The 23,130-nt window shown below is 38.2% G+C and overlaps 1 protein-coding gene across 9 annotated transcripts in view; it reads left to right on the top strand.

The window, feature by feature from the left end:
* N4bp2 (NEDD4 binding protein 2) overlaps positions 1 to 23,130 on the top strand; it is an 89,639-nt gene that overhangs the window by 41,490 nt on the left and 25,019 nt on the right. For 8 of the 9 annotated variants that reach the window (XM_045161152.1, XM_045161151.1, XM_045161155.1 and 5 more), the window contains 7 exons: positions 4,642 to 4,797; positions 7,698 to 10,009; positions 10,607 to 10,692; positions 11,400 to 11,445; positions 11,878 to 12,065; positions 16,707 to 16,825; positions 22,901 to 23,039. In XM_045161152.1, coding sequence (XP_045017087.1) covers positions 4,642 to 4,797; positions 7,698 to 10,009; positions 10,607 to 10,692; positions 11,400 to 11,445; positions 11,878 to 12,065; positions 16,707 to 16,825; positions 22,901 to 23,039 — 3,046 coding nt within the window. Of the gene's footprint in view, positions 1 to 4,641; positions 4,798 to 7,697; positions 10,010 to 10,606; positions 10,693 to 11,399; positions 11,446 to 11,877; positions 12,066 to 16,706; positions 16,826 to 22,900; positions 23,040 to 23,130 lie in introns of those variants that run through there. The other variant, XM_045161160.1, reaches the window with a different exon arrangement.

Below are 23,130 nucleotides of genomic sequence, written 5' to 3'. Positions count from 1 at the left end.
AATAAACAAAAATTTTTTTTTAATTATATTTTTCTTTTTTTTTTTTTTTTTTTTTCGAGGAAGGGTCTCACTCTGGCCCAGGTTGACCTGGAATTAACTAGGTAATCTCATGGTGGCCTTTAACCCATGGCAGTCCTCCTACCTCTGCCTCCTGAGTGCTGGGATTAAAGATGTACACCACCACGCCCAGCAAAATTTATATTTTTAAAATATTTTATTTATTTATAAGTATGGGAGGGAGGGCAAGAGAGAAGAGACAGGCAGAATGGGGTGGGTATACCAGAGCCTCCATCTGATACAAACAAACTCCAGATCCATGTGCCACTTTGCATCTGGTTTTATGTGGGCACTGGGGAATTGAACCCTGGTCATTAGGCTTTGCAGGCAAGCATCTTATCCACTGAACAATCTCTCTAGTACTTCAAATTGATTTTTAACTTAACTGTAGTAGATCACATTACACAGTTCATGATTCTGATTCTCTGATAGTGTAACAGACTCTTTGGTCTAGTCAGTTGTGCTTCTTAACAAGTATGCCATGTTTGCTTCATAAGAATGTTCACTGGTTATACTGGTCAATATATGTCCATCAGTCATGCTTTTTGATTATGTTGTTCTATGTCTTCTATAGCTTTCTGTTGTTTTTACAGGGTCTGTCTTGTGGGTTAGTTTTGGGAGAGGGAAATGTGTAAACCTCCTAGTCAGGTGTGGTGAAACATCTCTGTTTTTTTTTCAAGGTAGGGTCTCACTCTAGCCCAGGCTGACCTGGAACTCACTGTGTAGTCTCAGGGTGACCTTGAACTCACAGCAATCCTCCTACCTTTGCCTCCTGAGTGCTGGGATTAAAGGTGTGTGCCACCATGCCCGGCTACATCTCTGTTTTCTAAAACTTATTTTTATGAGAGAGAGAAAGAAAGAGGCAGACAGAAAATGGGCATGCCTGGGCCTTCAGCCTCTGCAGATGAACTCCAGACACATGTGCCACCTTGTACAGCTGGCTTATGTGGGTCCTGGGGTATTCGAACCTGAGTCCTTTGGCTTTGCAGGCAATGGCTTTGCAGACAAGTGCCTTAACTGCTAAGCCATTTCTCTAGCCCTGAAGCATCTCTATTATGTTGTAGTATTAGTTCTCCCCATCATTCTCTGTTTGCTTTATATAATCTGAGTGTAATTTTTTAAAATTTTTGTTTATTTTAATTTATTTGAGAGTGACAGAGAGAGAGAGAGAGAGAGGGAGGAAGGGAGGGAGGGGAGTAGGCGTGCCAGGGCTTCTAGCCACTGCAAACAAACTCCAGATGCGTGTGCCACCTTGTGCATCTGGCTAATGTGGGTCCTGGAGAATCGAGCCTTAACTGGGGTTAAGGCTTCCCAGACAAGCGCTTAACTGCTGAGCCATCTCTCCAGCCCCTGAGTGTAATTTTTGAAGCTCCTAGGAGTTTAAGATTTTGATATCAGTAATTTACTGTATTTTCTAATCTCTTCCTAGTGACCTTCATTTTCATGAATAATTTTTGTTATGGAGTTTAATTTGTCTAATATTAGTAGACCTATTTTAGTTAATATTTCTTTTTTATCCTTTACTTTCAGTGTTTTAAAATTTTTTAAAAAATATATTTTATTTATTAATTTATTTCAGAGATTACAGAGAGAGAGAGAGAGAGAGATAGATATGGGGGATTAGGAGAATGGGTGCACCAGGGCCTCGAGCCACTGCAAATGGACTCCAGATGCATGTGCCTCCTTGTGTATCTGTCTTATATGGGACCTGGAGAATTGAACCTTGGTCCTTTGGCTTTACAGGTAAATGCCTTAACCACTAAGCCATTTCTCTAGCCATACTTTCATTGTTTTAATATCTTCTAGATATATTTCTTGTAACCAGTATGGCTGTATTTTAAAATTGTACTCTGTCTACCTTGGCTTAATTTTTTTTTTTTTTTTTTTTTTTTAAGTAGGGAGGTCTCATGTAGTCTGGTTTGGCCTTAAATTCCAGATGCTCTAGTGTCTACCTCCAGAGTACTATGCCATAGGCTTGGTCCATCTTGGCTTAAATGATAAACTTAGTTCTTTTATATTTGTTTTGTTGTTCATCTGGTTGACCATCTTCCTTTATGTTTCACTGTGCTTTCTATTTAATTTAATTTTATTTTTTTGTCAGCGAGTGTGAGAGAGAAACAAGGCAGATAGATAGGGAGGGAGGGGGGGAGAGAGAGAGAGAGGGAGAGAGAGAGAGAGAGAGAGAGAGGGGAAGAAGAAGGAGGAGGAAGGGAGGGAGGGAATAGGTTCATCAGGGCTTTAGCCACTGTAAACGGACTTCAGATGTATGTGCTCCCTTATACATCTGGCTTATGTGGGTCCTGAGGAATTGCACCTGGGTCCTTTGGCTTTGCAGGCAAGTGCCTTAACCACTAAGCCATCTCTCTAGCCCTGTGCTTTCTATTTATTTTACCTTTTCTGTGATTACTCTTATAGAAAATTATATAGTTGGAGCTTTTTATTTGTTATGCCTTATTTTGGATTTGTTTTAAATCTAAAATTTCTAGTTTGTTTTTTTTTCTTCTTTTGTTATTTCTAAGTTTTATATACTGTGCTTATATTGTTTACCTTGTATGTTTTACTGTGCAAACCTTAATTCCAAAGTTAAACCCTTTTTTAGTCTTTTCACAAATTTAAGGACTTAAAAACATATAAACCTTACCAACTTACATGGTGTCATTGTCCAATATATTCTGAAAATTTTTTTCTTACTTACAAATTTCACTTAAAAATTATTATAGACTTCTCTTTCATCTAGGAAGTTTTGTCTGCCTCATGTTCACCTTTAAAATATTTAATATTTAAAATATTCTTTTACAGTGAGGTGAAAAGTTTTTTAAATTTTAATTTGGAATTTCTATTTTAGTTGTATGTATAGTTGAGGCAAGCACTGATAATCATTTTATTGCCTGCATTCTTTCATTTTTACTGTGAATATTCTAGATAAGAGAAAATTTGGGTCTCATTTTCATTACTATTAAGTCACCTGTTATCTAATCACTAATTCCTTTGTAAATGACCAGCTTAAATTTAATTTTTTTTCTAAATTTTTGGTTTAATGCCATCTTTTTCTTTGGTGAATTACAGTTTCAGTACTATATTTCTAGCTGTGGATTTCACACACATACATATATATATTGTTTGGGATTTGTTTTTCTCCTGAAATCTAGGCATTGATGTCATTCATCAGTTCTGGAAAATTCCTAGCATTTTTCTTTAAATTGCTTTTGTCCCATTCACTCTCTTCTCCTCTTGGGACTTGAATTAGCTGTATACTAGATCTTTTTGCTCTGGCCTCTATGTCTATGTTTCTTAACCTCTCTTTCATATTTTCTATCTCTTTGCTTCTCTGTGATATGAAACCAGACAAGATCGAGGTAGGTAAATATGAAAGCCAGATTTTTCCAAGAGGCAAACACTGATATTAGCCCTGAAATTCAGACATGTCCAGAATTCAACCCAAGTTAAGAGAGTTGCACCTGAGATGTTTTCACAAAGAAAAAACAAAAACAATAGCTGGGCGTGGTGGTGCACGCCTTTAATCCCAGCACTTGGGAGGCAGAGGTAGGAGGATTGCCATGAGTTTGAGGCTACCCTGAAACTCCATAGTGAATTCCAGGTCAGTCTGAGCTAGAGTGAAACCTACCTCAGAAAACGAAAAACAAAACAAAACAAAACAAAAAACCAAACAAACCTATGAGGGACAAAAGCATATTGTCTGACCTCCTGGCAGATGCAAATCCTGGTGCTGTATAAATGAAAGCACTCTCAATTTGAGGCCTAAAGATTCCTGTATGTTAAGTTTAAGTAAGTATGAGCTCATTAGTCAAACGTACCCTTAGTGGAAGCACAGTCATAAACTTCATATTTGGACATTCAGAGATTTCCTCTTCTAGGACTTTTTTTGTTTGAACTTAAAATATAATAAAACATTTGTTTTAATAACTTGCAATCTTGGTTTGTTGTCACAAGAAGGCACTTTGGGACATTTCCTATTGGCATAAGTAGAAGCATCTATAGTGGGATGCTTGTTAATCAGTTCATAATGTCTTTGAAATGGCAGTCATTGTCTTATGATGAATTTGCAGAGCTCAAGGACAACCTTTTTTCAAAGTTACTAAACTGATCAAGGAGATTTAGAAAATACTGAATACAATAATTAATAAGGCAGCAGTGATAACAAAGCATGGGCAGGCAAAGGGCAGGTGTAGTGCATGTCTTGTAATCTCAATATTCAAGAAGTCTAGGCAGGAGGATCCCAAGTTTCAGGTCACCTTAGGGTTCATAGTGAGACCCTGTCCAAAATAAAGATAGCTAAAATAAAATAAAAAGGACTGAAATGAAGTTAGTACCAGGTAGTATATATTATATCACAATAAAAGAGTTTTGATATTCCTTTGTTTAGAAATGTGTCATTAATGGTACTGAGGATAGAGCTTAGTGGTAGTGTTCACCTAGTGTGCCTGAGTTAAGTCCCCAGCCATGAACAAAAAGAAATGTATAAATGCATTGTTATTCTCTTGAACATTAAATTACGCATTCTGTTTTCCCCTCTTAATCAGTTACCAATGTTACTTCTATCTTTCTCTTCCTTGGAATTTTCAGGCGCAACATTCATGGGATAAGCAAAGAGAAAATAACAAGAATGATGGAACACTATCAGCGTTTTGTTTCAGTGCCAATAATCATGAGTTCTTCGGTTCCAGAGAGACTTGAACGTATTGAATTGTGTGCATATTCTTGTGAGGATAGAAGTCTGAGGTAGGTTAAAATGTTGTATGTACAAAAATTTAATTTGAAATAATAGACTTAAAAATGATAGCTTTGGGGTCTTGAAATCACCTCGAATTAACTTGAAAAATAAACTTAAAGAATTTACTTATTTGAAAGAGGTAGAGAATGAGGCAGATAGAGACAGATGGCCATGCCAGGACTTCTAGCCACTATAAACCAACTCTAGAAGCATGCACCACCTTGTGCATTTGGCATATGTGGGTACTAGAGAATCGAACTTGGTTCCTTTAGCTTCACAGGCAAGTGCCTTAACCACTAAACCAGCTCTCCAGCCCTCCTTTATTTGTTTGCTTGTTTCTTTATTTCATGGTAGGGTCTCACTCTGGTTCAGGCTGACCTGGAATTAACTATGTAGTCTCAGGGTGGCCTTGAACTCATGGCAATCCTCCTACCTCTGCCTCCTAAGTGCTGGGATTAAAGGCGTGTGCCACCACACCCGGCTTCCTCCTTTATTTTTTTACCATTACTTTTTCTATAACCACATTTCTTTTTAATTTTATAAGCCTTCATTGAAAATACTCTACCCAGACTAATATCTACACAAAGAACTCAACTAATGTTAGGTGTGATTTTGCTTAGGAAGGCTTAATGGGAGAGCTAGGACTTGGAGAATGCTTGGAGTATAGAGATATGAGTTCACAAACTGAATAAAGAATACTCATTGAAGTTGCAAGTGTAATAGGGAAAAGTAATCTATGTTGGAAATTAATATTTATATGGTTTGAAAACATTTGACAAAACAATATAATTTAATTTTGTATTATTTATTTATTTATTAGATAGAGAAAGTGAGAATGAGCAAGCCAGGGCTTCCATCCACTGAAAATAAACTCCATATGCATGTTCCACCATGTGCATCTGCTTATGTGGGTTCTGGAGAATTGAACCTGGGTCTTTGGGCTTCTCAGGCAAGTGTCTTAACTGTTAAGCCATCTCTTTAGCCCACAAATGACATTTTATTTATTTATTTGTTTATTTCAGTTTTTTTTTTAAGGTAGGGTCTCACTCTAGCTCAGGTTGAGGCTGACCTGGAATTTACTATGTAGTCTCTCAGGGTGGTCTTGAACTCTTGTTAATCTTCCTATCTCTGCATCCTGAGTGCTGGGATTAAAGGGTGTGCACCACCATGCCTGGCTTCTTTATTTTTTATTTTAATATTTTAATTTATTTATTTACCAGAGAAAGAGAAAGAGACATGGAGAGAATGGACGTGCCAGGGCCTCTAGCCACTACAAATGAGCTCCAGACACAGGTGCCACCATGTGCATCAGGCTTATGTAGGTTCTGGGAATTTGAACCTAGGTCCTTAGCCTTCACAGGCAAATGCCACAACTGCTAAGCCATCTCTCTGTTCTGCAAATGACATTTTAATTTTAATGTTTTTTTTTTTTTTTTTTTTTTTTTTTGAGGTAGGGTCTTGCTCTAGCTCAGGCTGACCTGGAATTCACTGTGTAGTCTTAGGGTAGCCTCGAACCCACGGTGCTCCTCCTACCTCTCCCTCTGAGTGCTGGGATTAACACGCCTGGCTAAAACGACATTTTTAAATGAAATCTCCTCCTTCTAGTTGTGCTTTCATTCAGGAAGCTCTGTAAGTCCATCATTTGGGTTCAAGCCGCAGACAGGTGTGAAAAAGAGCGCGTAGAGCGCAGGGAGGCTGAAGCGCGTAGTCCTGTAGAGGGGCCGTCACCGAGCATTTGCTGTGGTGACAGCAGTCAAGAAGACGGTCATCTCACCGATGCGGAGCCAGTGCAGAATGAGAATTCTTCAACTGGTGAGACACTAGTAGAAAGGACAGCAGTAAAGAAAAAAGCCTTTGGAAAACAAAAACGCAAATCACCTTTGGAAAAGTTGCCTTGACAGGAATCATTAAATTTTGTTGGTGACTGGCCAGTTGATGAAACTATTGGCCAGAGGGCAAAAAGGAACCAGAAAAACTGAAAAAGCTTCATCTATACAAAATGACAATAGTTTTACCTCTGCTTAGGTATAGGTACAGGAAGCCAAGGAGTATGATCCTTTCCTGGGAACAAATTAGAACTTTTAACTTTAATATTTAATTAATACTTAATACCTTAACTATAAACATGTTTACTATGCAATTCAAAAAGAGTTTGTTTTGTGTATGCCAAACATCATGCTCAGTATTAGAGTTTTAACAAAGGAATGTGCATATAATACCTAAAGGAAAGATTAAGAATTAAGATAGCATTCACAATATTTTTTTTGGGCTAGAGAGATGGCTTAGTGGTTAAGGTACTTGCCTACAAAGCCAAAGGACCCAGGTTTGATTCCTGAGGACTCACGTAAGTCAGCTGTATAAGATGGCACATGCATCTGAAGTTCATTTGCAGGTCTGAAAGCTCTCTCTATCTTGCTCTCTTTCTTTTCTCTCAAACAAATAAAATATTTTTTAAAACGTATTTTTTGGGGGCTGGAGGAATGGCTTAGTGGTTAAGGCGTTTACCTGCAAAGCCAAAGGACCCAGCTTTGATTCCCTAGGACCCACATAGCCACATGCACAAGGGGGTGCATGTGTCTGGAGTTCATTTTCAGTGGCTGGAGGCCTTGGTGCACCCATTCTCTCTCCCCCCTTCTCTGTCAAATTAAAAAAACAAAACAAAACTTTTTTTCTACCAGTCTGGGGAATGAAGTAAAGGCTCTAGGCTTCCTAGGCCACTGCTCTACCATTGAGCTGTACCACTGAGTCATGCTTCCAGCCCAGCTTTTATAATTTTTGTTTATTTTTAGAATTTTTAGAATAAATGCTAAGTGCCCTGTCTTATTAGAACACTTCTTTAATTTAAATCATAGTATTAATGGCAATATGAACAGACCTCCTTATGATACTTTTAAAAAACATCTTACAGCCCAAGAGCCAATGACAATATTACTTCTGAAAAGGAAGAAACTGCTTTGTCTTCGTCTTTGAAGCACCTGGAGTTACTTGAAGAGAAGAATCTTGATGTAGCCAAAGAAACTGTGTTACTGGAAAATGTTACCTATTTCCCTCGTGTAGATTTAAACAAAGGAAGAAAAGAGATTAGTGAAATAAATCTCAACAATCCAAGTGCTTTCATTCAGGAAGCTCCACAAGTCCATCGTTCGGGTTCTGAAAGCCAAGTTCAAGCCGCAGACAAGCGTGAAAAAGAGCGCGTAGAGCGCAGGGAGGCTGAAGCGCGTAGTCCTGTAGAGGGGCCGTCACCGAGCATTTGCTGTGGTGACAGCAGTCAAGAAGACGGTCATCTCACCGATGCGGAGCCAGTGCAGAATGAGAATTCTTCATCTGGTGAGACACTAGTAGAAAGGACAGCAGTAAAGAAAAAAGCCTTTGGAAAACAAAAAAGCAAATCACCTTTGGAAAAGTTGCCCCGGCAGGAATCATCAAATTTTGTTGGTGACTGGCCGGTTGATAAAACTATTGGCCAGAGGGCAAAAAGGAACCGAAAAACTGAAAAAGCTTCATCTATACAAAATGACAAAAAGTGTAATTGCTCTCAGTCACACAGAGTTTTAGATCCTAGGGTATCTGTGAATCCAGGTTCTCCACATGAAAGTGATGATCCATCAGAAATTCCCACCAACTATCAATATGATCCTTACACAAATCCTGAAGCAAACTGTTTCAGTGTGGTGGGTGACTGGCCTGCATCTGCTGCTTTAGGTCAGAGAGAGCACAGGTCAAGAGTGCCAAAAACTGGCTTACATGAACCCAGCCTAGAATTTGGAACTAATGACAGTATGAATGAGATAACTTTATATACAGCACATGAGGACTGTTGGGGCACAAGCCCTGAAGAACTAAAAACACTGGGTAATTCTACTCTACGGTGTTCTGAAATGCTGCCTGGTGAAATGACCCGTGAGAATCAGCTTTGTGTGAGTAAAAAGATTCCTGACCAGCACACATTGCCACTTACTTTTATCAGCAGTGCAGCAACTATTCCTGGAGTAGTAGGACCGCAGATGTTAGCACCATTTCCAGGAGTACCTAACTGTGTCCCTGGAGTAGAAATCGCCATATGTACCCAAACTGAACCACAGGATTTTGCACTTTTATGGAAGATAGAAAAGAATAAAATCAATGTTTCTGATTCTGTCAGGGTATTGACAGGAAGATTAGATGGATTTAAGCCAAAAGCTTTCAATATTAACACAAAACCAAATGTTCAAGAAACAATTCCATATAGGGTAATGCATGACAAAAGTACATATGTTGAAGAAAGTGAGCTGAACAGTGCTGATGAATCTGAAAATCTTAACATTCTTTGTAAACTTTTTGGGTCATTTTCATTAGAAGCTCTGAAAGATTTATATGAGAGATGTGATAAAGATATTATCTGGGCCACAAGCCTTCTGTTGGATTCTGAAACTAAATTATGTGAGGATACTGAATCTGAGAATTTACAAAAATCATACAATGAATCACAAATCGGGCCATTTTCTATGGGGTTGAACTTGAAGGAAATTATTAGTCCAAGAGGACCCTCAGAGGGTTCTAATTCTGTGGCAGAGTTTAGCCCTGGGACTGGAATCAGTAATGCTAATGCACAGTCTGCCTGTGATGCAGAAATGGGAAACTTAGAGCAGGCAGATATAGGAGCTCCAAATCCTAAAATCTCTGAATCAATAACAAGTCTATTTCCTAATGCTGCTGTAGATATAAAGAGTAATAATGAAATAGTTTCTAACGGTCAAGCTAAACTTTCAGGTGCATATAGCTTTCAGCAGTCTCTTCTGTCTCTTTCAAAACCTGTTACTACAAAAGATGCCAGCGAAATGGAAGATAATCTACTAGCCATAGATACTGGGGACAGTATGCATTCTCCTTTAAATTTATCTGATAGTGTGAACTCTGCAACAACCACTTCGAATCTTGGATTAAATGAAGACATTTACCTTACTGACTCTTTGGAAGTAAAGAAAAATGAAAATTTTCCTAAGGATTATGTGACATTTGCAAATACAGAAGAGTTTACTGAAGATAATCAGGAAATGGAGAAAATTCTGATGGCAGGAAATAGTTTGTCAGCTGGAGTTAGTGAAGAGGATAAGACAGAGGAATTGAACCCCACACCAATGATGGCCAAGTCTTTGACCATAGACTGTCTAGAACTGGCATTGCCCCCTGAGCTGGCTTTTCAACTCAGTGAGTTATTTGGCCCAGTTGGCATTGACTCAGGTAAGGAAAAAGTAAATTATCTATATGTGTGTCTTTTTGTGAGTAGAATATGTAGGTTTCTATTTTAGCTACGCAGTTGAAATATCATATATTAACTTACCAGTAATTTGTGTTGCTTAATTTCATGTAGTGCCTTATTTTTTTGACACTGTGGTTTTAAAGGATTTTTAAAAATGTAATTTGAAGTAGACAATATTTATATAGAAAGTCTTTTATCCCATGATATAGATTGGAACTTTTCCTCTGGAATTCTCATATTTACTTGCATAAATAAGCTTCCCTCAGTGTTTAATTGCTATTCAAATTACATTTAAGAGAATAACTAATTTCTTAGAATATCTTTAACTGAAACGTTTCAGCTAATGGCATATATGAAGTGTACTGAGACAAAGATAAGTGAATAATTTAAATAGATTATGAAGCTTTGTATATTATACCAGCTAAGAAGTGTGAAAAGAATGGCAAGAGCTTTAGTAAATGGACACATGATAATAATTAATAACACAAGTTAGTTTTATGGGTATGGTAGCACATTTTCTGCTAATGTATAATGAGTAATGATTATATTTTCTTTTCTTTTTTTCCCCCCTTCACAAGGGTCTCTAACAGTTGAGGATTGTGTGGTTCATATAGATCTGAATCTGGCTAAAGTGATTCATGAGAAATGGAAAGAATCTGTAATGGTTGGTAGGCTTCTTTGTATGAAGAGCTCCTTTTGTGTTTATTTTGTCATCTTTTGTTTTTTCATACAATCTACCATTATATGAAAGATTTCTATTCAATTTTGATTTTAAAAGAGAATGGACTTTACCAGTTAACAGATTACTGATTACTTTTCTCTTTTTCAGTATTTGTGACATTTCTAGACTGGCCAAATTATATAATTAGTGATGGAGCTCAATGTAATTGTTGATTTTTATTTGAGGAAGAAAATAAACAGTGAGTGTTTCTATTTCCTCAAAGGTTATAGTGCTTATCAATTAATGTCCAAAACAGATGTTTTTAAAAACAGTATAAGAAGCTCTGGAGTGAGCTGGACTTAGAGGTGCAGGCCTGTAGACCCAGCACTTGGGATGAAAGCAGAAAGCTCAGGAGTTCAAGTCCAGCCTCTTGTTACATAGTGAGTACGAGGCCAGGCTGGGCTAAGTGAGGTTCTGTCTCAACCAAACAAAACAACACAAGATGAAAAAAATGAGCTCTGTAAATAGAAAAAAACATTTAGATGTTGCCCTACTTTAAAATTTAATTTATCTAGTTTTATTTAGCTTTAGTAACAATGAATTATAATTACACAAGAAGAAAAGATTTCTAGAGAAAATGAATACAACCTTGTGACTTTGTTTACCAATGCTCTCTCCTTCGCCAATCCTTGCTCTGCATTTGTGTTTAGGAGCGACAAAGACAGGAGGAGGTAGCTTGTGGCAAATGTATGCAAGGTAAAGCACATATTTTTATTTTTAATGCATCTTGTTCTTGGAATTTGGGGTATATGTATTTTAACTCATTCTAGATATACTTCTACAAAAATTTGTTACCAAAGAATTTTGATTAGCAAATAAAACCTCTTTAGAAAATTGACATTAGCTGGGTGTGGTAGTATACCTCTTTAATCACAGTGTTTGGGAGGATGAGGTAGATGGATTGCTGTGAGTTCAAGGCCAGCCTGAGACTACATAGTGAATTTCAGGTCAGCCAGGGCTAGAGTAAAACCCTACTTCAAAAAAAAAAAAAAAAAAAGTGCAAAACAAAACAAAATTTAAAAACCCAGCCTCCTCCCACCCAGTGTTTCCTTTCTTTGTGAGGCAGATGGAACCGAGTTTGCATTAACTGTTGGGGATATATGATACTACCATACATTGCTTTTGTAGACCCTTCTGTGACTGGACGTACTGCTATTGATAACCCTGAGCAGAAATCATCTCAGAAAACAGGCAAAAAGTTATTGAAGACTTTAGCAGCACCTGAAATGCTAGATCACTGGAATATTCAAACTAAAAAAGTATCACTCCGAGAAATAATGTCAGAAGAAATTGCCTTACAGGAAAAACATGATTTGGTAGGTGTTACTATAAATAATAACCTAGGGTCTCTAACTGTAGTGTATTGTCATTGTCATTGTCATTTAATTCTGTGTTTCTTAATCTGAACTTTATATTTAACCTGGTTGAAGCTAATTTTAAAACTGAAAAATGGTTTAATTTGAATATGAATCTGGAGGATTTTTCAAGCAATCTAGCTGAATAATTCTTAGTTTTTACATTTATTTCTATACTTTTAAATTCTAGAGAAACATGAAAGCAATCTTTTGTTTAAAGATAATTTCATGCATAATTTAGTAGTAAGAAATATATTTTAAAGGTTGCATCCGGCTTTTAAAAATTTTTTTATTTTTATTTATTTATTTGAGAGCCACAGAGAGAGGCAGAAGGAGGGAGGGAGGAAGAGGGGGGGGAATGGGCATGCCAGGGCTTCCAGCCACTACAAATGAAGTCCAGACGCATGCGCCCCTTGTGCATCTGGCTAACATGGGTCCTGGAGAATTGAGCCTCGAACTGGGGTCCTTAGGCTTCACAGGCAAGCGCTTAACCACTAAGCCATCTCTCCAGCCCTATTTTGGTTTTTTAAGATATACCCATCTTTGAAACAAATTTTTAGTACAAAAGGAAATTTGTGAATTTGAATTTTAATATTCTCTATTTTCTACTTTTCAGTTAAAGTTCAAGCAGAAACTTCAATGTAAATTTTATTTACCTTAGTTCCTTTTTTTTTAACTTGAAAAAACATGCAGGTTATTTTTATTTATTTATTTTGAGAGAAAGAGGCAGATAGATAGAATGGGGTGCACCATGGCCTCTAGCTGCTGCAAATGAACTCTAGACATATGTGTCATCTTGTGCATCTGGCTTTACATGGATACTGGTGAATTGAACCTTGGTCCTTTGGTTTTGCAGGCAAGTTCCTTAATCGCTAAGCTGTCTCTCCAGCCCTGTTGTAATTTTTAATTTAGGAATTTTCTGAATCCTGTCCATTGCCTTTGAATTAAAAAAAATATTTTATTTATTTATTAGAGAACACACTTAGGGCCTCTAGTCGTTGCAAAGGAACCCCAAACATATGTGCCATCTTGTATATCTGTCTTTTGTGGGTACTGGGGAATTGAACTGGCTTCATAGGCAAGTGCTTTAACCACTAAGCCATCTTTCCAGCCTATCTTTGAAATTTTACAGGGAGTTATTTTTCAGAGATTAGGATTTTTTTTTTTTTGTTCGTTTGTCTTGTTTTTCCAAGGTAGAGTCTCACGTTAGCCGAGGCTGACCTGGAACTCACTCTATTGTGCCAGACTGGCCTTGAACTCACAGTGATCCTCCTACTTCTGCCTCTTGAGTGCTGCATTAAAGCCATGCACCACCACACCTGGCAAGATTAGGATTTTTACAGCAAGTAAAAATTACTTCTTGACAAAGGTGGTAACTACAAAGTTACTTTAAAACAAAAATTTTGGAAATTTCTTTTGGTACAGCTACTTTATTCTATTATTTTAACATTTTTCTGTGGTAGGGTCTTTCTGTTAGTTGTCAGTACAAAAACACAGGTCTTATCTCAAAGGGAACAAGAGAGTTTATTCTGGAGCCAAATGTGAGTCACTATGGTTCAGGAACACAGATTTAGCTTACCTCAAATACTATGTTGTAATGTGGAAACAGTTTTCTGAAGTTTGTTTGCTTGCTTATTTATTTATTGACAGTTTCCATAATGGTAGACAATAACCCATGGTAATTCCCTCCCTCTCCCCACTTTTCCCTTTGCAACTCCATTCTCCATTTTCCATCATATTCCTTAACCCTCTCAATAATTTTCTGTCTCATATGTGTGTGTGTGTGTGTGTGTATGTGTATATGTGTGTGTATATATATATATATATATATATATGTATATATACACACATATATATACATGTATATATATATAATATACATATATATATATATATATATATATATATATATATATACACACACACACATATATATATATAATTTAGTTATCTGACTGACAGACAGACAGACAGGGAGGGGGAGAGAGGGAAAGAGGGAGAGAGGGAGAGAATGGGTACACTAGGGCTTCCAGCCACTGCGAACTAATGGGTCCTGGGGAATAGAACCTGGGTCCTTTGGTTTTGCAGGCAAATGACTTAACTTCTAAGCCATCCCTCCAGCCCTCTTTCTTTTATTTTGATGTCATCATCTTTTCCTCCTATTATGATGGTCTTGGGTAGGTAGTATCAGGCATTGTGAGGTCAAGGATATTCAGGCCATTTGGTGTCTGGAGGAGCATGTTGTAAGGAGTCCTACCTTTCCCTTGGCTCTTACATTCTTTCCACCACCTCTTCCGCAATGGACCCTGAGCCCTGGAAGATGTGATAGAGATATTTATGTGCTGAGCACTCCTCTGTCTTAACCACTAAGCCATCCCTCCAGCCTGAGCATTTTAAATTATTATTATTATTATTATTATTATTATTAGATCGATAGATAGAGAAAGGGGGGGCCACGGGAGAGATGGGTATGCCAGGACCTTCAGCCACTGAAAATGAACTCCAGATGCATTTCCTCCTTGTGGGCATGTGCAACATTTCACGATTGCATCACTGTGCATCTGGCTACGTGGGACCTGGAGATTCAAACATGAATTCTTAGGCTTCGCAGGGAAGTGCCTTAACTGCTCAATCATCTCTCCAGACCTCATTGAGCTTTTATTCAGTCACTCAGCTTTGTAGAATGGTTAATACAAGCCTAACTTTTTTTTTTTTTTTTCAAGATAGAGTCCAACTCTAGCCCAGGCTGACCTTGAATTTACTATGTAGTCTCAGGATAGCCTTGAACTCACGGCAATCCTTCCACCTCTGCCTCTCGAGTGCTGGGATTAAGGGTGTGTGCCACCACATCCGGCTACAAACATAAGTTTTTTGTTTTTTGTTTTCTGGGAACTTCAGTTCATGTTAAACTTTCCATCCTCCTAAATATGGGGATTATAGGTGTGTGCCACCATGTGTGGCTAGTCTGGCACTTCATATATATCTAAATATGAATTGTCAAAAATAATAATGCTCATATAATTATTTTTGAGTAAACATGTTTGTGAAAAAATTTTAATTTATGAATTTTAAGATTTTTTGTTAACCTGCATTTGCAACTTTGTACATTGTAGTTGTTGCCCACTGAGGAAAATATGTTTTTGAGGACTGTGTTCACAGTAGCACACATTATCCCTTTTATGAGGATAAAGAGGAAGAATTTCTCAGGTCTCAGTATCAGAAAAGCTGGAAATTTCCTGAGCATCTGGTTTGTTTTTATTTTATGGATGCTGAGAACCTGTATTTCCCCATTTCTCTGGCCCCTAAAGGCCTCAGCCCAATTTGTGGCAATCTTTAGCAGTTGGACAGAATTTTTATGGCATGGATTTATGTGCTGTTTTTACTGAGTAGCTTTATCTTATATTATTTTTCTTTTCTTTTCTTTTTTTTTTTTTTTTTTGGTTTTCTAAGGTAGGGTCTCACTCTAGCTCAGGCTGACCTGGAATTCACTGTGTATTCTCAGGGTGGCTTCACTCTTGGCAATCCTCCTACCTCTGCCTCCTGAGTGCTGGGATTAAAGGCGTGCGCCACCACGGCCGGCTTATTTTTATTTTCTTTAATCTCTGACTATATAATTTTTAAAAGTTACTAATATTTTATTTTTATTTATTTATTAGAGAGAGAGAGAAAGAGAAAATGGGTGCAACAGAGACTTCAGCCTCTGCAAATGAACTCTAGGTGCATCTGCCATGTTGTGCATCTTGCTTAAGTGGGTCCTGGGGAATCAAACCTGGGTCCTTTGGCTTTTCAGGCATTCATCTTAACCACTAAGCCCTTTCTCCAGCCCTTCTTCATGTTTTATATCCTGTATATTTATATAGTCATGTTGATTAATCTTGGGTAATGATTGAGAAATGTTTCATTAGATGATTTTTAAAAACTTGTTCATTTTTATTTATATTTGAGAGTGACAAAGAGAGAAAGAGGCAGATAGAAAGAGAGAGAATGGGCGCGCCAGGGCCTCCAGCCACTGCAAAAGAACTCCAAACGCGTGCACCCCCTTGTGCATCTGGCTGACGTGGGTCCTGTGGAATTGATCCTCGAACCAGGGTTCTTAGGCTTCACAGGCAAGCGCCTAGTGGCTAAGCCATCTCTCCAGTCCTCATTAGATGATTTTGTTGATTACATAAATTTCATAGATTGTATCTGTGCCAGCCTAATTAATATAACCAACTATACAATGAGGCTATATAATATCCCATTATATATGTACTTTGTCATTTATTGAAATGTGTGGTACGTAACTGAATATATAGCTTTATCCTTTTAATGTAATATGATTGAATGTATTGGGTGTGTATATGTTTATATACACTTGTACATATTTGTGATTGTATGTATATGTATAAATCTAAGCAATTTCAAATATTATGCAGAAAAGTGATATAAATAAACAGTGCAAGGATACTTACACTGCTAACTCCAGCCTTTAGTCCATAGAGGAAGTTGTGACTCCTATAAATTGTTAGTCTTGTTTTGTAATGAAATAATCAGGCCTTTGTTTAGCATTGTCTCTTTCATAAAAACTCCTTTTAAGGGTGATTTTTTGTGTTTTTGTTTTAGAAAAGGGAGACACTCATGTTTGAAAAAGATTGTGCTACTAAACTAAAGGAGAAGCAGCTTTTTAAAATATTTCCAGCTATTAATCAAAATTTCCTAGTGGACATTTTCAAAGACCACAAGTGAGTGCTAAAATGATTGACTATGATTTCTACTCTGGTGTCACTGAATGTTTTCGTTAAAAACAATTCACATGTAATGTGTATAATACAGAAAGTGAGAATTTCTCGCAGTTTTCCTTCTTAATTTTTCTTACATATGTGATAATGTGTATATATACATATAGGCATGCTTTTATATTTATGTACAGGCATATATGTATATATGTACATTTCACTAAAATGGAAGTTATATTTTATGTATTGCTTTGCTATTTTGCTGGTATTTACTTTACTTGTTCATATGTAGTGATCTCCCCTCCCCTACCTTCCCCTCTCTTCTTTTTTTCCAAGGTAAGGTCTCACTCTAACCCAGGCTGACCTGGAATTCACTATGTAGTCCCAGGGTGGCCTTGAATTCATGGCCTCAAACTCATAGCAATCCTGCTACCTCTGCCTCCCAAGTGCTGGGATTAAAGGCCTGCGCCACCACGTCTGGCTCTGCTCTTTTTTCAAGTCTGTGGACTACTTCATGATAGGCAGATACCATAATTTAATTAAACATGTCTCTTTTTAAGAACTGTTTTGTTTGAGTGGGGAGAGACAGTCTTTCTCCATAGTCCTAGCTGGCCTTGGACTTGTGGCAATCCTCCTGACTCAACCTCTCAAGTTACGGGGTTGCAGGTGCGTATCACCGTCGGAAACTGTGGTGCAGTGAACAATTTTGGACATACGTATTTACGTACATGGGTGAATGCTGTTGTTGGTTAGTTGATAATAATGAAATTGCTTGCTGGGTGTGGTGGTGTACATCTTTAATCCCAGCACTTGGGAGGCAGAGGTAGGAGGATCGCTGTGAGTTCAAGGCCATCCTGAGACTGCATAGTGAATTTCAGGTCAGGTTAGCCTGCTCTAGAGTGAAATCCTACCTAAAAAAAAAAAAAAGAGGGCTGGAGAGATGGCTTAGCGGTAAAGCGCTTGCCTGTGAAGCCTAAGGACCCTGGTTCGAGGCTCGATTCCCCAGGACCCACATTAGCCAGATGCACAAGGGGGCGCATGCGTCTGGAGTTCTCTGTCCCTCTATCTGTCTTTCTCCCTGTGTCTGTCGCTCTCAAATAAATAAATAAAAAATGAACAGAAAGTATTTATTAAAAAAAAAAAAAAGAAATTGCTGGTTTGTAGTGTGTACATTGCAGTTTTTATAGCTAATGACAAATTCCTTTAGTAAATTCTGCTTGTATTAGTTATATGCACCGAGAGTGTAATCTAAATGGATATTAGGTTAAAATTTTTTCTGAAATCTGATAGGAAAAATGATTCATTATCATTTAAATTTTTCTTTCCTGATTTACAGGTCAGGTTGCCTCTTAAGATTTGTTTCTTTTCCCATCAGTTTCTCACTTCTGTCTGTTTTCCTTTGATTTTTTCTTTTTCTAGATTTGTGAGAGCCCTTCATATTCTTTTTGAAGAAATATTTTATTTTTACTTATTGTTTATCTGACAGCGAAAGAGGGAGAGAGAGGGAAGGAAGGAGGGAGGGGAGAGAGAAGGAGGGAGGAAGTGAGGGGATGAGAATGGGTGCGTCAGGGCCTCCAGCCACTGTAGATGAACTCCAGATGTGTGCGCCCCCTTGTGCATCTGGCTAACATGGGTCCTGGGGAATTGAACCTGGGTCCTTTAGTCTTACCGGCAAATGCTTTAACTGCTAAGCCATCCTTCCAGCCCCTGCCCCCCCTTCTCTCTTTATTTCTTTCTTTCTTCTTTCTTTCTTTCTTTCTTTCTTTCTTTCTTTCTTTCTTTCTTTCTTTCTTTCTTTCTTTCTTTCTTCCCTCCCTCCTTCCCTCCTTCCCTCCCTCCCTCCCTCTCTCTTTCTCTCTTTCTCTCTCTCTCTCTTTCTTTCTTTCTTTCTTTCTTAAATATTTTGACCTCTTCATATTCAATGAATAGAAATCTTTGTTAGGGTAGAATACTATCATTGTATCTTTAAAAATGTTTTTTCTTGTTTTTGCTTTTTGAAGTAGGGTATCTCTCTAGCCCAGGAATTTATTAGGTAGTCTCAGGGTGGCCTTGAATTCATGGCAATCCTCCTGCCTCTGCCTCCTGAGTGCTGGGAATTAAAGGTACGTGCCACTACATCTGGTCCAGATACTTTTCTTGTTATGATAATAATCTCTTAATCTGTTTTAATTTTTTTGGTTGTAGATAATAGGGATTGAACCAAAGCTTTATGTATGCTAGGCATGCATTCTGCTGTACTGTATACATTACCTTTTCATTGCTGAGACAAAATTGGTGGTGAGAGTCAGTTTAGGGGAAGAAGGATATATTTGTTTCCAGCTTCCAGGCCCTCATGGCAGAGAAGGTGTGGCAGCAGAGTTTGAGGCAGCTGCTCCCATGTAGTCCAGGCAGGGCGTGTTGACTGCTGCTGCTCAGCTCGCTCTCTCCTCCTCATACAGTCCAGGACCCTAGTCCCCGGAGTGGTGTCATCCGCATCCCACGGAAGCTAAGATGATCCCTCACAGGTGTGCCAGAGGCTAACCTAGTCCTCAGAGGTGATTGTAGGTCCTGTCTCGGTGACAGTCATTATAAATCATCGTGTTGATAGGATTAAGTATATGATAAGATATGATCAAAAATCATCATCATATACTCAGGCGTGGTGGTTCATACCTTTAATCACAGAGTGAGTTCCAGGCCAGAGTGAGACCCACCCTACCTTGAAAAACAAACAAACAAAAAAATCATCACACATAGCTACATAAGAAACCTTCTCTTTTTTTTGTTTGTTTCCTTGTTTTTCTCAATTTTTATTAACATTTTCCATGTTTATAAAAAGTATCCCGTGGTAATAACCTCCCTCCCCCCAAACCTTCGCTTTTTTGAACCAAGGTGTCCTTAATAAGATAAAGAAGAATACTAGGCCAGGCGTGGTGGCACATGTCTTTAATCCCAGCACTCGGGAGGCAGAGGTAGGAGGATCACTGTGAGTTCGAGGCCGCCCTGAGACTACCTAGTGAATTCCAGGTCAGCCTGGGCCAGAGTGAGACCCTATCTCGAAAAACAAAAACAAAAACAAACAAACAAACAAACAAAAGAATAATACTAAAATATCACAGTATTTTAGATATCTTGTTTAAAGGTAGGGTCTCACAGTAATCAGGCTGACCTGTAAATCACTCTGTACTTGTAGGCTGGCCTAAAACTCACAGCGATCCTCCTACCTCTGCCTCATTATTTCTTTTCTGAGCAATATAAAATAATTTATAATTTTCTTTGGGATCAATTTCTTTAGGCAGTGGAACAGAATTACCAAATTTTGGTTAATTTGAAGAATTTCATCATAAATTTTGCTCAAATAATTTTAGACTGAGGGTAGGATAGTTTTCCATTTTGCATTTCTGTTTAAATTTTTTTTCTCAATTTTTATTAACATTTTCCATGATTATAAAAAATATCCCATGGTAATACCCTCCCCTCCCACTTTCCCCTTTGAAATTCCATTCTCCATCATATCCCCTCCCCATCTCAATCGGTCTCTCTTTTGTTCTGATGTCATGATCTTTTCCTTTTTTTTTTTTTGGTTTTTCGAGGTAGGGTCTCACTCTGGTCCAGGCTGACCTGGAATTAACTCTGTAGTCTCAGGGTGGCCTTGAACTCATGGCGATCCTCCTACCTCTGCCTCCCGAGTGCTGGGATTAAAGGCGTGCGCCACCACACCTAGCTTCTTTTCCTTTTTTTATGAGGGTCTTGTGTAGATAGTGTCAGGAACGGTGAGGTCATGGATATCCAGGCCATTTTATGTCTGGAGGGAGCACGTTGTACAGAGTCCTACCCTCCCTTTGGCTCTTACATTCTTTCTGCCACCTCTTCCGCATTAGAGCCTGAGCCTTGGAAGGTGTGATCGAGATGTTACTCAGTACTCCAGTCACTTCTTTCCAGCACTATGATACCTTCTGAGTCATCCCAAGGTCACTGCCATCTGAAAAGAGAAGATTCTCTACCCAAAGTGAGAGTAGTGTTAACATAAGTGTATAAGTATTAAGAGAAGTGCTCACTGGGCAGTTTGATAAGCATAGTATATACTCTTACCTGATTATTGATTTTTGAAGGAATTTGAAATTATGTAGATCCAACAGAGTATCTAAGGGATATAGGTGATAAAATGGAAGAAAAAAATTGTGACCAAGCTATTTGGAATAAAATATCAGAAACCCAAAGCTAGGTGTAGTGGTACAGGCTTGTATTCCCAGCTCTCAGGAAACAGATGTAGAAGGATTGCCACAAGTTCTGGGCCAACGGGGGAAAAAAAAAGAAAGAAACCAGAAACTGAATTATCAGTGTTATGTCCTTCCACTATTTTGGTGCTGATAATTGACCCCAGGGTTTCACTAATCTTATTTGTATTAAAATTGACTCAATAAATTTTAATTGGTATATAGAATATAAAAATTGTGTGTATTAGTGGGTGCTAGGACATTTTGGTTGATGCATGTATGTTAATTTGTGTTAAGTGTATTTGTTTCTTCAAGCATACCCTTTTTTTAAATTTTTTTTTTTTTTTTTTTTTTTTTTAATTTTCAAGGTGGGGTCTTACTAGCCCAGGTTCATCTGGCATTCACTATGTAGTCTCAGGGTGGCCTTAAATGCACAGCAATCCTCCTATCTCTGCCTTCCAAGTGCTGGTATTAAATGTGTGTGCCATCATTCCCAGCAACGTATCATTAAAAAAAATATTTATTTAAAAGAGCAGTCAGGGAAAGAGGTAGACACATAGAGAAAGGGGGAGAAAGAGAGACTGAGAGAGAGAGAGAATGGGGCCGTGCCAGGGCTTCCAGCCACTACAGATGAACTCCAGATGCATGTGACAGCTTGTGCATCTCACGTACATGGGTCCTGGGGAATCAAACTGAGGTCCTTTGGCTTTGCAGGCAAGTGCCTTAAGTGCTAAGCCATCTCTGCAGACCTATATCATTTTCTTATGACAAAAACTTTCAAGAGTGGTACATGTATCTGGAGTTTGTTTGCAGTAGCAGGAGGCCCTAGTGCATCTTTTTAAATTTTTTAAAAATTACTTATTTGCAAGCAGAGAGAGAGAAAGAATAGGCGTGCCAGGGCCTCTAGTCAATGTAAACAAACTAGTAATGCATTTACCACATTTTGCGTCTGGCTTTATGTGGTTACTAGGGAATCAAACCAGGGTCATTAGGCTTTACCAGTAAGCACCTTAACCACTGAACCATCTCTCCAACATTCCACCCCCACCCCTGCTTTTTAAGGCATGGTCTTTACATGTGACCCAGACTGGTCTCAAACTTTTAATCTTTCTGTCCTAGCCTTCTGAATAGCTGGCATTACAGTGTATGTCATCATGCCTAGTTTGATACGCATTTTTAAAAAACATTTATTTTATTTATTTTAGAGAGAGAGAGAAAAAGGGGGGGGGTGGAGAATGGGCACACCAGGGCCTTCAGCTGCTGTAAACGAACTCCATACGCATGTGCCACCTTAAGCATCTGGCTTATGTTGGTCCTCGGGGATCGAATCTGGGTCCTTTGGCTTTGCAGACAAGTGCCTTAACCGCCAAGCCAACTTCAGCCCTGATACATATTTTTGAAAATTAGTTTTTGAGGCTGGGAGTGTAGCACAGTGGAAGAGTGGCAGCTTGGTATATTCAATGGTCTGGATTCGATCCTCAGCACTACAAAAAAAAAAAAAAAAGAAAAAAAAGTTTTTGAAGCCAGGCATGGTGGTGCACGCCTTTAATTCTAGCACTCGGGAGGCAGAGGTAGGAAGGAGAATCACCATGAGTTCCAGGCCGTCCTGAGACTACATAGTGAATTCCAGGTCAGCCTGGGCCATGGTGCGACCCTACATCAAAAAGACAAAACACCAGAGGTTTTTGGGACCCATTATGTGTTACTTTCCCTTAGATCATTCTTGACTTTTTGCAACATACAATAAACATTTTATTTCAATGTTGAAAACTTAAAAGTAAGCCAGTTTTTCATGTTCTTATGAAAATGTTTGAAAATTGCTTATGGAACATCTCCACATATCTTTCATTTACTGACATATTTGCACTTAACTTTCTTTCTACAGCTATTCATTAGAACAAACAGTACAGTTTCTAAACTGTGTTCTTGAAGGCGACCCTGTGAAAACAGTTGTAGCTCAAGAGTATGTTCATCAAAATGAGAATATCACTTCTCATGCAACACAGAAATCTAAAGAGAAAAAGGTATGGAGTTACTTTTTTTTTTTTTTTTAAACTGTAATAATAGATGATTGCCTACACAAATGATTAGTTCATTGAGCATAATAAATAGGTT

The sequence above is a fragment of the Jaculus jaculus genome, chromosome 11 (genome assembly GCF_020740685.1).
Source record: "Jaculus jaculus isolate mJacJac1 chromosome 11, mJacJac1.mat.Y.cur, whole genome shotgun sequence".
Classification (NCBI taxonomy): domain Eukaryota; kingdom Metazoa; phylum Chordata; class Mammalia; order Rodentia; family Dipodidae; genus Jaculus; species Jaculus jaculus.
This window is presented reverse-complemented; position numbering and strand designations above follow the sequence as displayed.